The 14014-nt window shown below is 39.3% G+C and overlaps 1 protein-coding gene across 1 annotated transcript in view; it reads left to right on the forward strand.

Moving 5' to 3' along the window:
* LOC104930772 (glutathione synthetase) overlaps nt 1–14014 on the forward strand; it is a 19039-nt gene extending 5025 nt beyond the window's left edge. Inside the window, exons 7-13 of the mRNA XM_027288977.1 lie at nt 10842–10922; nt 11018–11095; nt 11581–11647; nt 12454–12648; nt 13263–13344; nt 13468–13657; nt 13761–14014. Coding sequence (XP_027144778.1) covers nt 10842–10922; nt 11018–11095; nt 11581–11647; nt 12454–12648; nt 13263–13344; nt 13468–13657; nt 13761–13884 — 817 coding nt within the window. The 3' untranslated portion in view covers nt 13885–14014. The remainder of the gene's footprint in view (nt 1–10841; nt 10923–11017; nt 11096–11580; nt 11648–12453; nt 12649–13262; nt 13345–13467; nt 13658–13760) is intronic.

Here is a 14014-nt window from a genome sequence, read left to right on the forward strand (position 1 = left end):
TCCATGGTTAATGCTCTGGGACAAAATATATGATATCTTATATATAATCATATATATAGATATATTATATATTATAGTGTTCATCTATCTATACTATATAGATATATATATATATATATATTATATATATGTATTAATTATACGAACCAATCAGAATAAAAATAAATAAATAAATAAAAATAAATAATAATAACTCCATCTCAGTTGTACCACAAACAAAATCTCTGTGCCGTCACTCAATTTGCTTTAAAGCCAACCAGGTTGAAAGAAAGAGACCTCATTACATTTAGTGTTCAATAAACTCACAACAGAAAATTAAAATATTCTCAGACCTGTCTTCCTTATTAAACAAAATACAACCATACCATTTCTGAATTTAGTTTATTTACTTAACTAAGTGAGCTACTTTGTACTTCAATTGTAACAAACAAACACAAAAGCACTGGTTCTCATTCTGCAGGGCAGTAATCCTGTTTCTGGTTGAGGATGTCCCGATAGAAACTCACTCATCTTTGCATGGAGAAAGAGTTGTGGAACAGGTGGGGATAGATGTGTATGATACCTGATGACGTCATGCAAACACCAAGAGTTCTTTTTGTTAGCTGAAACAGCGTTCTCTCTTTCTGTTCAGGAATATTCCTGTTATCCGCAGAAGGTTTGAGGAGGTGTCCAGAAGAGCATCTCTGGGTGATGACAAAAAACTGTTTATGTGAGTATGTGTAGTTGAATTGGAAATGGTAAAGAGTGATCATTGTATGCGGAAGGCTGTATCAGACAGATGAGGAGACAGACCACACAGCACTCATATAACTCATGGCAAAAAAATAGTGGTTAGACAGATACTGAGAATATAGAGCCAGCTTCTTCTTAGCTGAAGACCCCTAGTGGTCATGGGTGGCGTATTGCTGTGCTCATAGGACATTGTATCAGAGACAGGCAAAGAGCCAGCAGCATGTTCAGTTTACTGACAAATGAAATAAGCAAACGTAAGTGCAGATTATGAGCGTTCTTTTGTCCTATTGTCACTGAAACTCTTACCCAATTAACTCAAATTATACAATGCTAGATCTGGCCTTCAGGGCAGAGAGAGGAATGAAAGAGGCACTATCTCACCTTTTACAAGTCCGTGTAGCATTAAGGATTTTGAAACTGTAATTTTGAGGCAAACTGCTTTGTTTCTCTGCAGTGATGGGTGGGGGTAGCTGTTGTGTACTTCCGCTGGCTACATGCCGGACAACTACACAGAAGAGGTGAGACATGAAGATTCCTGAGGGCAGCAGAGACAGGCTGTAAACACCTTATGAAGGTGATATCATCTCCAGCAGACACAGAGCAAAGATTAGCATTCATTTGGGGTTGTTTGAAGCTTTTTAGCTGCTAAATAATCCACTGGATGATAAGTATTTGTGTATTCCTGTTCAGTATTTTTCAGGATGTGTGGCTAGGTTGGTTCATAAAAAAAGGACTGGGATGAAATGTGAAAAAAGTTGACGCTACCTAGGATTTAAAAAACAGCGTATGACTCAGCCTTAAAAAACAAAACAAACAGACAGACAAAAACAGCTACACAATTAAAAGTTCAGAGTATATTACAAAAATGATAATAAAAAAAGGCATACCTGTCATTTATCTCCTTGATCACTGCAAGTTAGCAGGTCTGCCTGCTGTTCATTCAATAATTAAAACACAACAGTGTTTAAGAAACAAGCATGCATGCAAATATCCACTGGAAATATCTGTGGTTCATGTACAGTATTTTTCAGGATGTGTGGCGAGGCGGTTAGATGAGGATAAAGCTAGAAATAAATGTAAATAGAAGATGCCACCTCGGCTTAAAAAAAAAAAGCTAGAACTAACCCTTGGCTCCGTGCTCCAGATGCATCACATACCTTTACAATATTTGTTGACACCTGACACCTAGTGTTTCCTAATCACTAGTACATGTATCATAAAAAGATGTAAGAAAACATGTCTTTAGAAAACATTTAAGTCATATAAAAATCTCTCCAGTTGAGAATCATTTTAAACACAGAATTTTGTATGGTGTAGACTTGGGATGCTCGTCTTCTGATGGAGCGCTCTCTGGCTGTGAAATGTCCAGATATCAGCACTCACCTAGCTGGAACCAAGAGGTCCAGCAGGTGCTTGCGAAACCTGGAGTTCTGGAGAAAGTTCTTTCCCGGCCCGCCCCAATAGTTGAGCAGATCCGAGCAACGTTCACTGGCCTCTACCCTCTAGACCTGGTGAGAAAAAAGCACTACCTGCCTGTTATCACACACCCTGTTATCTTGCCACAAATGGAAGAAACCTGGCACTCTTATGCAACTCCTAAAGGACTTCTCTCCAAAACACACTGTGTGTATCCATGAGGCTGACAATTTGATCAAGGCACTTTTCTTCATAATAAAACATCTGAATCTGAATCGCTTATTGCCAGATGTGTGTACACACAGGAGAATTTGACTCCGGTTCACTTTGCTCTCAGTTGTACATACAGGTATAGACATTACAGGAACATGACAAGTAGGCGCGCAGACATAACATAAAACATAAAAATAAAAACTACATACATATTTAAAAGTATACATGATATCACTTCATTACTTCCTAGTTCTCGTCATATTTTTATTTCTGTAGTGCCATATTACACAATCTTGCTGTTATAAGTAAAGTATAATTTAATCTAATTTAAACTCTGCCATAGTGTTGATCAACCCCTCTCTAACACGAAAAGTCAACTGCATGCTGAGAGAAAAGCTGGTGTTGATGCTGATGTCTGGCTATACTAAAAAGTATTATTCACTGTAATCTTTGTCGAATTTTTTATGACCTCTTCTGGCCTCCAGGGTCCAGAAGGTGACCCGGCAGTGGCCATGGCTTTGGCCATCCCGGATAAGTTGTTCCTGAAGCCTCCAGAGAAGGAGGAGGTAAGATGGACATGACATGCTCTTTGGAAGACTTAAAACATGAAATGTATTAGTATTTCTTTACAAGTCATGATATAACAATGTCATGACTCGTATGTTGTGTGCCTGCTTTACCACTTCAGGGAACAATTATTTTGGAGAGGACATTGTCCGAGTACTACAGGAGGTCAAAAGTGAGAAAAGGAGAGCTGCTTATATTCTGATGGACCGGATCAGACCAAGAACAGACCTGAACGTCCTGCTGAGGAGAGGACTTCCACTAAAAATCACCTCTGTTTGCTGTGAATTAGGATCTTTGGGGCCTATGTGAGTACAGTATACACAGTGCCATGCAGCATGCGTGTGATAAAATGACAAAAAAAACAAATGACAAAATAGATTTCTTGATGAGCATGGGAAAACTCTTTTCATACCAGGCACGGTGAAGAAAATGGTCCTCAATGAGGTTCCTGGTCCCATTTGAGGACAAAGAGCATTGAGCCCAATGATTGCAGGCATATTGGCTGGGAGTCTCTGTGTCTGACAATCCACTCATCATCTAAGGCTACTTGTGGCAAATCTGGTGGTCCTGAGAATTCAATGCACTTCAACATAAGAACGCATGCAATAGACAGAACATAGAATAATAAGAAAACATCTTCATTCGACAACAGAAAGCGGTTGTGTCTTGTGTTTTGCTTTTGTTGTGTATGTCATGAAATTGAGACACACAATAAATGTTATGTATCTAGTTCAGGTGGGAGTTTGTGAAACAAAAGATACCTTGCTTATTTCTGGAATTTAATTTCTCTGCAGTTGAAATACTATTTATGAAATAGACCTGAACACTAGGTGTCAGTAAACACAAAGGCATTCCTCTAATCATTCCAAAATAAAAGTGTCCCACATTAATCCCACTGTTTGTGTCTACAGTTAGGTTGTGGTTTCCAAGCTGGGGTTACCATTTCTCTTTGTATTTACTTTTCTCATCATTGACCCTTTTGGACCCGAACAATTATTTAAATGAAAACTATCTGAGAAGTTAATGAGGAAATCGCTCTTTGTAGCAAAAGCTAACATCTCATAGACATCTGAAATGTACACAGTGCTTTCTTTTAAAGGCGTCACAAGCCAAAAAGGTTGGCAACCACTGGTTTAATCTTAGCAAACATTATTATTTGTTTTCTAATGTAACATCTTAATCTGAAATCAAACTAGCTGTCAGGTAAAAGTCCGCCAGAGTAAAAACACAATTTCCCACTGAAAGTGGTTTGGACCATAAGTATACAATAGTTAAAATGTATGTACGTAAAGTAATGTTCATGAAACTTAAAATTGTACTTTTAAATGTACCTGTTACTTTCCTTACTGGCTGGTTAAACTCTTTATTCAGAAAAACCCTCATGTCACCATCTACATTCAGGATCTGGTTATTATAGACACAGATTAAATGTTAAATATAAATATTTCAATATTTATCATCACAGTAACAGTGTTACACACACATTAGTAGCTGTAAACACTCCGCATTAGAAAAAATCTGTTGGTTTGGTGCTTACATAAGGAGTAAACGATTTATAATCATCACTTTAAAAGTTACATACGTTGTTTTTGGTGCCTGTTTGTTTACCAGATATATTAGTGTTGTGTGTGAATGGTGTATAAGAGACATTAACTTAAAGCACTTTGTAGAAAAGGCGCTTTATGAAGTTCAGTCCATTTCCTTGTATTAGTTTACGGGCGATCTGCCACATCCAATATGGCGGCGACGTCGACCGTACGCATTCAGCGCTCAATGCGGCCGTCTATGTCTATATGTCTATGTAGGAACCTTCCTTAACTGAGTGGAATGGCCCGGAAGTGTTAAAGTAGCCCCATGAAAAGAGCTGTTCGAAGTTTCAAACTGTTGTTAAGGAAAGGAGCTTCAATGCTTCCTTTAATATCTCATTTAGCGTAGGATACACCGGACCACCCTTTACGAAAAGAAAGGAGGTTAAGGCAATTCCTTGCGGGCGCGACAAAAAAAAAAAATCGACGCGCTGTTCAGCCATTCACACAACAGGAAAACATTCATTTATTAAACAGTGTGTAGACGTACAGCAGAGAGGAGCATGTGACTATGGACAGACGTGTTGATTGTTGTTGACCGTGGACTGCTTTCTCGACTGCGCGCGTTTTGTAGTCCATCTTCTGAATTTTGTAGTTCACCACGTAATATTCGCCGTCGCATCATGACGTGGTTTGGAAAGGATTCGGGAGCTAATATTAGTCCTCCTCTGTAAGCGCTTTGATAATAAAAGCGTCGCTAATGCAAGATGAAGTAATGAAGTAATACGAATGAGTAATTTTGACGGTACCCATGGTGGGCTGTTCTAACTGAAACACAACCCCATAAACAACACCACAGCTACCAGGATGCCCATGCTGCAGGGGTTTGTAACTGACCTGTGTAGTAAGTGTGTGCAGACAATCCCATGTCACTAAGCATCATAGGTCCCTCCTTCAGTACTGTACCTCTGCAGCAACATTTTCTCACTCATTCAGTTATACTGAACTCCCAGTCTGTATGCATAGGAAAAGTTTTACATTCATCACAGCATAGTCTGTCTGTAGATGATCCGGTATCTAGAGTGCATCACAGATTTAATAACTAAAACTAAAATAATATGCTCTTTAACATGGGCTGGTCTTCACACTTCCTCCACCGACATGGATTTCTAAAATGCCTCTTTTATCACTGTGATCAGGTAAGCCGGTTGGTATGTACCTTTGTACATTAAAAAAGTGAAACAAAGAATATAGATGCTGAATTAAGTCTTTTATCAGCATTAAATGTCATGACAGTAGATTGTGTGCAATTAAATGTAGAATCTACTTTCCTCTTGAACATGATCTTAACAGGGATTACGCCACCTAATAAATTGTGTCTGGACACAACATAGCTACCAACACGCCCATGCTGCAAGGTGTGTTACTGACCTGTTGAGTAAGTTTATGCAGACCAGTCCCATGCCACTAATGCATTCGTAGCTACACACAGTAAGCGCATGTACTACCCTACCACTACCATATGCAGATTTAACTTATTACTGACCTAGAGCAAGCAAAGTAACTTTACTTATATAGCACAGTTCATTAACTAAGGCATTTATATTCAGTTTATGGGACAGTTTAACTTAAGAATTGGACAGTGACAAGTGCTTCTCTTAAAGCAACAACACTGTGTACTTTTCTACCACAAAATAAACATCCATTTCGTTGCTGCATTTCAAACCGTTTCTCATTCCCGGCTCATCAAATACCGACGTTTTGTGATGCCCCTCAGTGGACAACAGCTTCATTGTCCATGATAACATGGCTGGGAGGAATATATTGTAAAGGTTAGATTGTTACAGGTTAAAGGGAGAGTAGGGAATGACACATTTATCATTTTAATTTGAGAGACAAGATAAAGAACACAGACTTGTTAATCCTGAGTCAGTAAGATGATCCGCTAGTACTGATTCAGATGAATTGTGATTCATACATCACTAATTATTGCATATTGACAGGAATAATAATGAGCTTATATCAAACATAAAATATTTTCAGCGAAGCAGTCTGTGTACCAGTTGACTCTCTAACTAAACAAAATGTTAGATTTTTTTCTTCCTCTTAGTCCATGTAACGTAAGAAAAATATGTGCCAAAGAATAAATGTTATCAACCACCCAGCCCAAATTTAAATGATTAAAACAATATTGACACATAATGAAGTCGGTGTTAAATTGGATTAAAATGAATCTTCAGCTCCCGCGTGTGCAGGGCGGTATCCTCTGGAATATGCTGAAGCCACCACCCACTCGTTTGTCAGATGAGTTCCGAAAAATGACATGACTAACTCTAAAACATCTGCGTGAAATTAGACTTATCTCTCTCTCTCTGCTAGGGGAGCAGGGTATGCTCAGTACCCCAGATAGGCCGAGAGGCCAGATATGCATTTATCTATCTTTTGTCTAAGACTGCATACTGTAAATCAGTGTTCAGTTACGACGCCATATTATATTTCATTATTACAGTAGTGGAACATGAATTCTATTGCACACAAAAAAGCAGTTATTTGATGTTCTTTGCTCATTTGTGTAATCATCTCACAACGTGAAATCTCCCTGCATGTTTCATTTTTTATTTTGCACAGAAATGACAAAGCCAAAAAACAAAAAGCCGTGGGCCCTTTCCTGCAGGCTAAGAAACACATCCTACCTGAACGCCCTGCAGTGGATGTTGAGCAGTCTAGAGTCCAAGCAGAAGTTAAAACAACAAACAAGCAGAGCTAAAATAAAAACAGCCAACTGGGCCGGCATCAGTAACAAACGAACCGCCAATTCAGCCAGGATTTTCATTTCTGCTCAGCTGTCGGTAAGTTTACGTAGCTCGTATGGGCCTACCAGACACATTACTTTATTTTATACAGTGTTAGTTGTTTCCTTGTTGTTAAATGTTAAATCAAAACTATCACATAGGTATATACATATGAAATAGCGCTATAAAAGAAAGATGCTCAACATCAGCATAGGATAAATTACATCAAACTAGAAATAAACATCAGTTTACTGCTTCTGAATTCGTATTTTTACTAACCATTAACTTAAAGACACAACTGTTTCTATTTAGTAAGAGTTAGCTGGGGACAGCTGAAGTTATTAAGGGGGTTATGACCCGAATGTTAATGCTTGAGTCACTGTAAATTATTTTATTTTTTAACTATCTATGACCAACAAAGAAGTGTTTCGTGTTTGTATGCATGGGTGGACATAAAAATGGGGATCGATTGATTTTCTTTAAAAACTAAGAAAAAAACAAATTTAACATTATTATGTTGTTGCACTTCTCGACCTTTAGCTGGCCTATACTGCCTATGCTGATCTACTTCTGTATATACACTACTGTTTGTCGAAACACAGTCTGACTGCATAGATTTTTCTTGTCGTTCCCACAGGTCTCAAAAAACTGCATGTCCTGAAACTACAGTGCCCCCATTTCATTTCGTGCCATCATACATCGGGAAAGGCCCAAATGTGGAGCGACATTATCCCATCAGTTGAGCCGGCTGAGGTGGTGTACAGGAGCTCCTCACGAAAATGAGAAGCTGTATGGAACACCTGCTGAGAAGTAGATGTTTGTTTTACCTTTGTGTTCTGGGCTGGACCACTTTTGTCCAATTCTGATTTAAATTTTGTGGACTATTAGATTAGTTTTAGCAAGAGGCCTGCCTGAGTCATGAGAATCACTGAGTTAAATCATGGTACGAAACGAGAGGGTGGAGAATACCCCCGCCCCCAGGCGGAGCATACGATGGCAATTGTGTCAGTGCATACCCAGCGCACCAGTATGCCCATACGGTCCTTGCCTCTCGGCTTGGTTGACGGATCATGCGTGAGTGGTCATGGAGAATGTCACTAGGTTCAGGAGTCATAAGGAGGTCCACGCGACTTCGGGTCCTCGGTGAGGCAACCACTCTGAACCCAGGGTCTGCTTCGGTGATGGAGCCACCACTGATCGGCCACATTCAATGCTGGTTGCCATTGAGCTGGATCCATCAGGTTATTGACTGAATGTGGCTTCCACTCATCTTACCTTGCTTATTTTGTCTTAATTACTCAACTGGAATTCAGTTGGGGATTGTTAATAATCATTTTTCACACCTACTTGATAAGGTCTCCAAGGATGCCTGGTACTAAAGTACAAATGTGTAAACATGTATCAATATGGACCCAAGATTCCTCAATACGCAGCATATCTTGATTACAGTGTTCATTTACTATGTTGCTGTAAAGTAAAGCAACGTGTCCATCAGAGAATTTAACTTTTAAGTTGTCCAGGTTTTAAATTGATATTTACTATTAAACTATTTGCAGAATTCTATTCTCCACCTTCAGACAACCAGCTGCAGGTGAAAAAGGGACACCAGCCAGCTGGACAGTCTCGATGGATGAACTGAATGAGGATGACCAATATGGCATGAGGAATATGGACCAGATCTCTGAGGAGGAAAAATGAGGAATCATGGACCAGATCTCAGTTGAAGGAGGAAAATGATGAATATGGACAATCTCCGTGTGCTGTGCAGGAGGAAGAAAATGAGGAATATGGACCAGCTTCTGTAAAAGGAAATGAGAAGGACGACAGTGCAGAGAAATCGGAATATGGACCGTCTCAGTGTGGAGGAAAAATGCAGACTGATATATCTTCATAAGAAGCCTTACCAACGTTCTTCCCTTTTCTCACGTCTCCCTCCTCTTCTGCGTCTCTGAGCTGCCTCCTGGCCATCATCCTGTCTCCTTAACTCCTTATGTCCAGTCAACCTCTCCCCACACCCTGTATCTCTCTTACGCCCTAAATTTCAGTGCACCTCTCTGCACCTCCAATCGGAGCCACCTTCTTCCCCCCCGGGGTCAGACGTCACAAACTACCAAAGCCAAAAAAATGAAAATTACAAGGTTAGAGTCAGTTCTATATTTTTTTTCAATTGTACTTTTTTACATCTACAATTTTACAGACTTCATGTATATTTTCTATGTAATTTTTTTTTTTAGAATCCAGTCAACAACTGTACACGGAACCTTTTTCTGTAGCAAAGCGTTGGGACAGGAGATTCCTAATGTAAGTCATTTCCCTTTTATTCCTCTTGTATTCTGTGTGAAATAATATGTACGAATGTTAACATTTTAACCAACAAAGCACATGGGAAAATCGTCTCAAGATTTTTTTATTTTATATTGAAGTTATTTTGTTATTTTTTTCTCCATTATCCAGTTCATCTTGATTCCCTGTTCAGTTTTCACAGCCATTTGTTGTATTTCCAGTTTTAACTGCTACTTGGTTTTCTTGGACCTTTTGCCTCTTTAATGACTTTGAAACTTAGGCGCTTACTTATGAACCCGCTTGCTAGTTTGGCACTGCCTTCCCAGCTCAACTGGCTATCACATGAGCTTTTGTACTTGTACTTTTGTGATAATAAACCCACTGCTTCTGCACTAGTTCAGGTTACTGAGTCTTTCATTTGTGTCTTTTCTCATGTACCTGGTTACCCTGCCTTAGGCTGTGACGACACCCAAGGTTTTTACAGCTATTACATGTGCCACTACCTGTGTGATTAAGGGGAGTGTAGTTTCCTCCACTATCATGTTCATGAGTCTTTCTGATTTTCGAGGTATCTTGTTGCCTTGACACCAGTGGGCCAGGCTTCTCTATTCAGATAGGCCATTCATTATAATGTTTTATACATGGGAGTATAGCAGGCGGACTCAAAACAAATCCCTGGGGTGCTCAGTGTTAGGGATAAGGGGGGACTGAGATGTTGCACGCAGGTGTAAGGCAAACACTGAATGGCCCAGTTGGGGCGTTGTAGGCGCCGATGTATTCCTTGTACTCGCACTTCATCGCCTACATGTCCACTTGGGGCTAACCAGTTCAATCAGGCGGTCGGTTCTCGTTTCCTCCTGACATTACAACCCACACTAGTAGTTGGGACTAGATAATGTTTTGCACCCACATGAAAATATAAAGGATAAAAAAAAAGACATAAGTATAAATAAATAAATGAAATGTTAATAAAATCAAAATAATAATAAATAAATAAATAAATAAATAAATAAATAAATAAATAAATAAATAAATAAATAAATCCATCTCAGTTGTACCACAAAACAAAATCTCTGTGCCGTCACTCAATTTGCTTCAAAGCCAACCAGGTTGAAAGAAAGAGACCTCATTACATTTAGTGTTCAATAAACTCAACAACAGAAAATTAAAATATTCTCAGACCTGTCTTCCTTATTAAACAAAATACAACCATACCATTTCTGAATTTAAGTTTCTTTACTTAACTAAGATGAGCTACTTTGTACTTCAATTGTAACAAACAAACAAAATAGCACTGGTTCTCATTCTGCAGGGCAGTAATCCTGTTTCTGGTTGAGGATGTCCAGATAAGCAGACTCACTCATCTTTGCATGGAGAAAGAGCTGTGGAACAGGTGGGGATAGATGTGTATGATACCTGATGACGTCATGCAAACACCAAGAGTTTCTTATTTGTTAAGCTGAAACAGCGTTCTCTCTTTCTGTTCAGGAATATTCCTGTTATCCGCAGAAGGTTTGAGGAGGTGTCCAGAAGAGCATCTCTGGGTGATGACAAAAAACTGTTTATGTGAGTATGTGTTAGGTGAATTGGAAATGGTAAAGAGTGATCATTGTATGCGGAAGGCTGTATCAGAATCAGATGAGGAGACAGACACAACAGCACTCATATAACTCATGGCAAAAAAATAGTGGTTAGACATACTGAGAATACAGAGCCAGCTTCTTCTTAGCTGAAGACCCATAGTTGGTCATGGGTGACGTATTGCTGTGCTCATAGGACATTGTATCAGAGACAGGCAAAGAGACCAGCAGCATGTTCAGTTTACTGACAAATGAAATAAGCAAACGTAAGTGCAGATTATGAGCGATTCTTTTGTCCTATTGTCACTGAAACTCTTACCCAATTAACTCAAATTATACAATGCTAGATCTGGCCTTCAGGGCACAGAGAAGGAATGAAAGGGGCACTATTCTCACTTTTACAAGTCAGTGTAGCATTAAAGGATTTTGAAACTGTAATATTTAGGCAAACTGCTTTTTGTTTCTCTGCAGTGATGGGCTGGAGGTAGCTGTTGTGTACTTCCGCTATGGCTACATGCCGGACAACTACACAGAAGAGGTGAGACATGAAGATTCCTGAGGGCAGCAGAGACAGGCTGTAAACACCTTATGAAGGTGATATCATCCAGCAGACACAGAGCAAAGATTAGCATTCATTTGGGGTTGTTTGAAGCTTTTTAGCTGCTAAACAATCCACTGGATGATAAGTATTTGTGTATTCCTGTTCAGTATTTTTCAGGATGTGTGGCTAGGTTGGTTACATAAAGAAAAGACTGGGAATGAAATGTGAAAAAGTTGACGCTACCTAGGATTTAAAAAGAGTGTAGGACTCAGCCTTAAAAAACAAAACAAACAGACAGACAAAAACAGCTACACAATTAAAAGTTCAGAGTATATTACAAAATGATAATAAAAAAAAGTGCATACCTGTCATTTATCTCCTTGATCACTGCAAGTTAGCAGGTCTGCATGCTGTTCATTCAATAATTAAAACACAGCAGTGTTAAGAAAACGAGCATGCATGCTAAACGATCCACTGGAAATATCTGTGTGTTCATGTACAGTATTTTTCAGGATGTGTGGCGAGGTTGGTTAGATGAGGATAAAGCTAGAAATAAAATGTAAATAGAAGATGCCACCTAGGCTTTAAAAAAAGCCTAGAACTAACCCTTGGCTCCGTGCTCCAGATGCATCACATACCTTTACAATATTTGTTGACACCTGACACCTAGTGTTTCCTGATCACTAGTACATGTATCATAAAAAGATGTAAGAAAACATGTTCTTTAGAAAACATTTCAATTCATATAAAAGAATCTCTCCAGTTGAGAATCATTTTAAACACAGAATTTTTGTATGGTGTAGACTTGGGATGCTCGTCTTCTGATGGAGCGCTCTCTGGCTGTGAAATGTCCAGATATCAGCACTCACCTAGCTGGAACCAAGAAGGTCCAGCAGGTGCTTGCGAAACCTGGAGTTCTGGAGAAGTTCTTTCCCGGCCAGCCCCAAATAGTGGAGCAGATCAGAGCAACGTTCACTGGCCTCTACACTCTAGACATGGTGAGAAAAAAAGCACATACACGCCTGTTATCACACACCCTGTTATCGTGCACAAATGGAAGAAACCTGGCACTCTTAATGCACCTCATAAAGACTTCTCTCCAAAACACACTGTGTGTATCCATGAGGCCTGACAAATGTGATCAAGGCACCTTTTCTTCATAATAATAAAACATCTGAATCTGAATCGCTTTATTGGCCAGATGTGTGTACACACAGGAGGAATTTGACTCCAGTTCACTTTGCTCTCAGTTGTACATACAGGTATAGACATACAGGAACATGACAAGTAGGCGCAGACATAACATAAAACATAAAAAATAACTACATACATATTTAAAAGATATACATGATATATCACTTCATTACTTCCTAGTTCTTCGTCATATTTTATTTCTGTAGTGCATATTACACAATCTCTGCTGTATAAGTAAAGTTTAATCTAATTTAAACTCTGCCATAGTGTTGTATCAACACCTCTCTAAAACACGAAAAGTCAACTGCATGCTGAGAGAAAAGCTGGTGTTGATGCTGATATCTGGCTATACTAAAAAGTATTATTCACTGTAATCTTTCAGAATGTGTAATTTTTTATGACCTCTTCTGGCCTTCAGGGTCCAGAAGGTGACCAGGCAGTGGCCATGGCTTTGGCCATCCCGGATAAGTTTGTCCTGAAGCCTCAGAGAGAAGGAGGAGGTAAGATGACATTGACATGCTCTTTGAAAGACTTAAAACATGAAATGTATTAGTATTTCTTTACAAGTCACTGAATATAACATGTCATGACTCGTATGTTGTGTGCCTGCTTTACCACTTCAGGGAACAATTATTTTGGAGAAGACATTGTCCGAGTACTACAGGAGGTCAAAAGTGAGAAAAGGAGAGCTGCTTATATTCTGATGGACAGGATCAGACCAAGAACAGACCTGAACGTCCTGCTGAGGAGAGGACTTCCACTAAAAATCACCTCTGTTTGCTGTGAATTAGGAATCTGTGGGGCCTATGTGAGGTACAGTATACACAGTGCCATGCAGCATGCGTGTGATAAAATGACAAAAAAACAATGACAAAATAGATTTCTTGATGAGCATGGGAAAACTCTTTTCATACAGGCACGGTGAAGAAATGGTCCTCAATGAGGTTCCTGGTCACATTTTGAGGACAAAGAGCATTGAGCACAATGATGCAGGCATATTGGCTGGAGTCTCTGTGTCTGACAATCCACTCATCAGCTGAAGGCTACTTGTGGCAAATCTGGTGGCCCTGAGAATTCAATGCACTTCAACATAAGAACGCATGCAAATAGACAGAACATAGAATAATAAAGAAAACATCTTCATTCGACAACAGAAAGCGTTGTGTTTTG

The sequence above is a fragment of the Larimichthys crocea genome, chromosome XV, assembly GCF_000972845.2.
Source record: "Larimichthys crocea isolate SSNF chromosome XV, L_crocea_2.0, whole genome shotgun sequence".
In the NCBI taxonomy this organism is placed as follows: Eukaryota; Metazoa; Chordata; class Actinopteri; family Sciaenidae; genus Larimichthys; species Larimichthys crocea.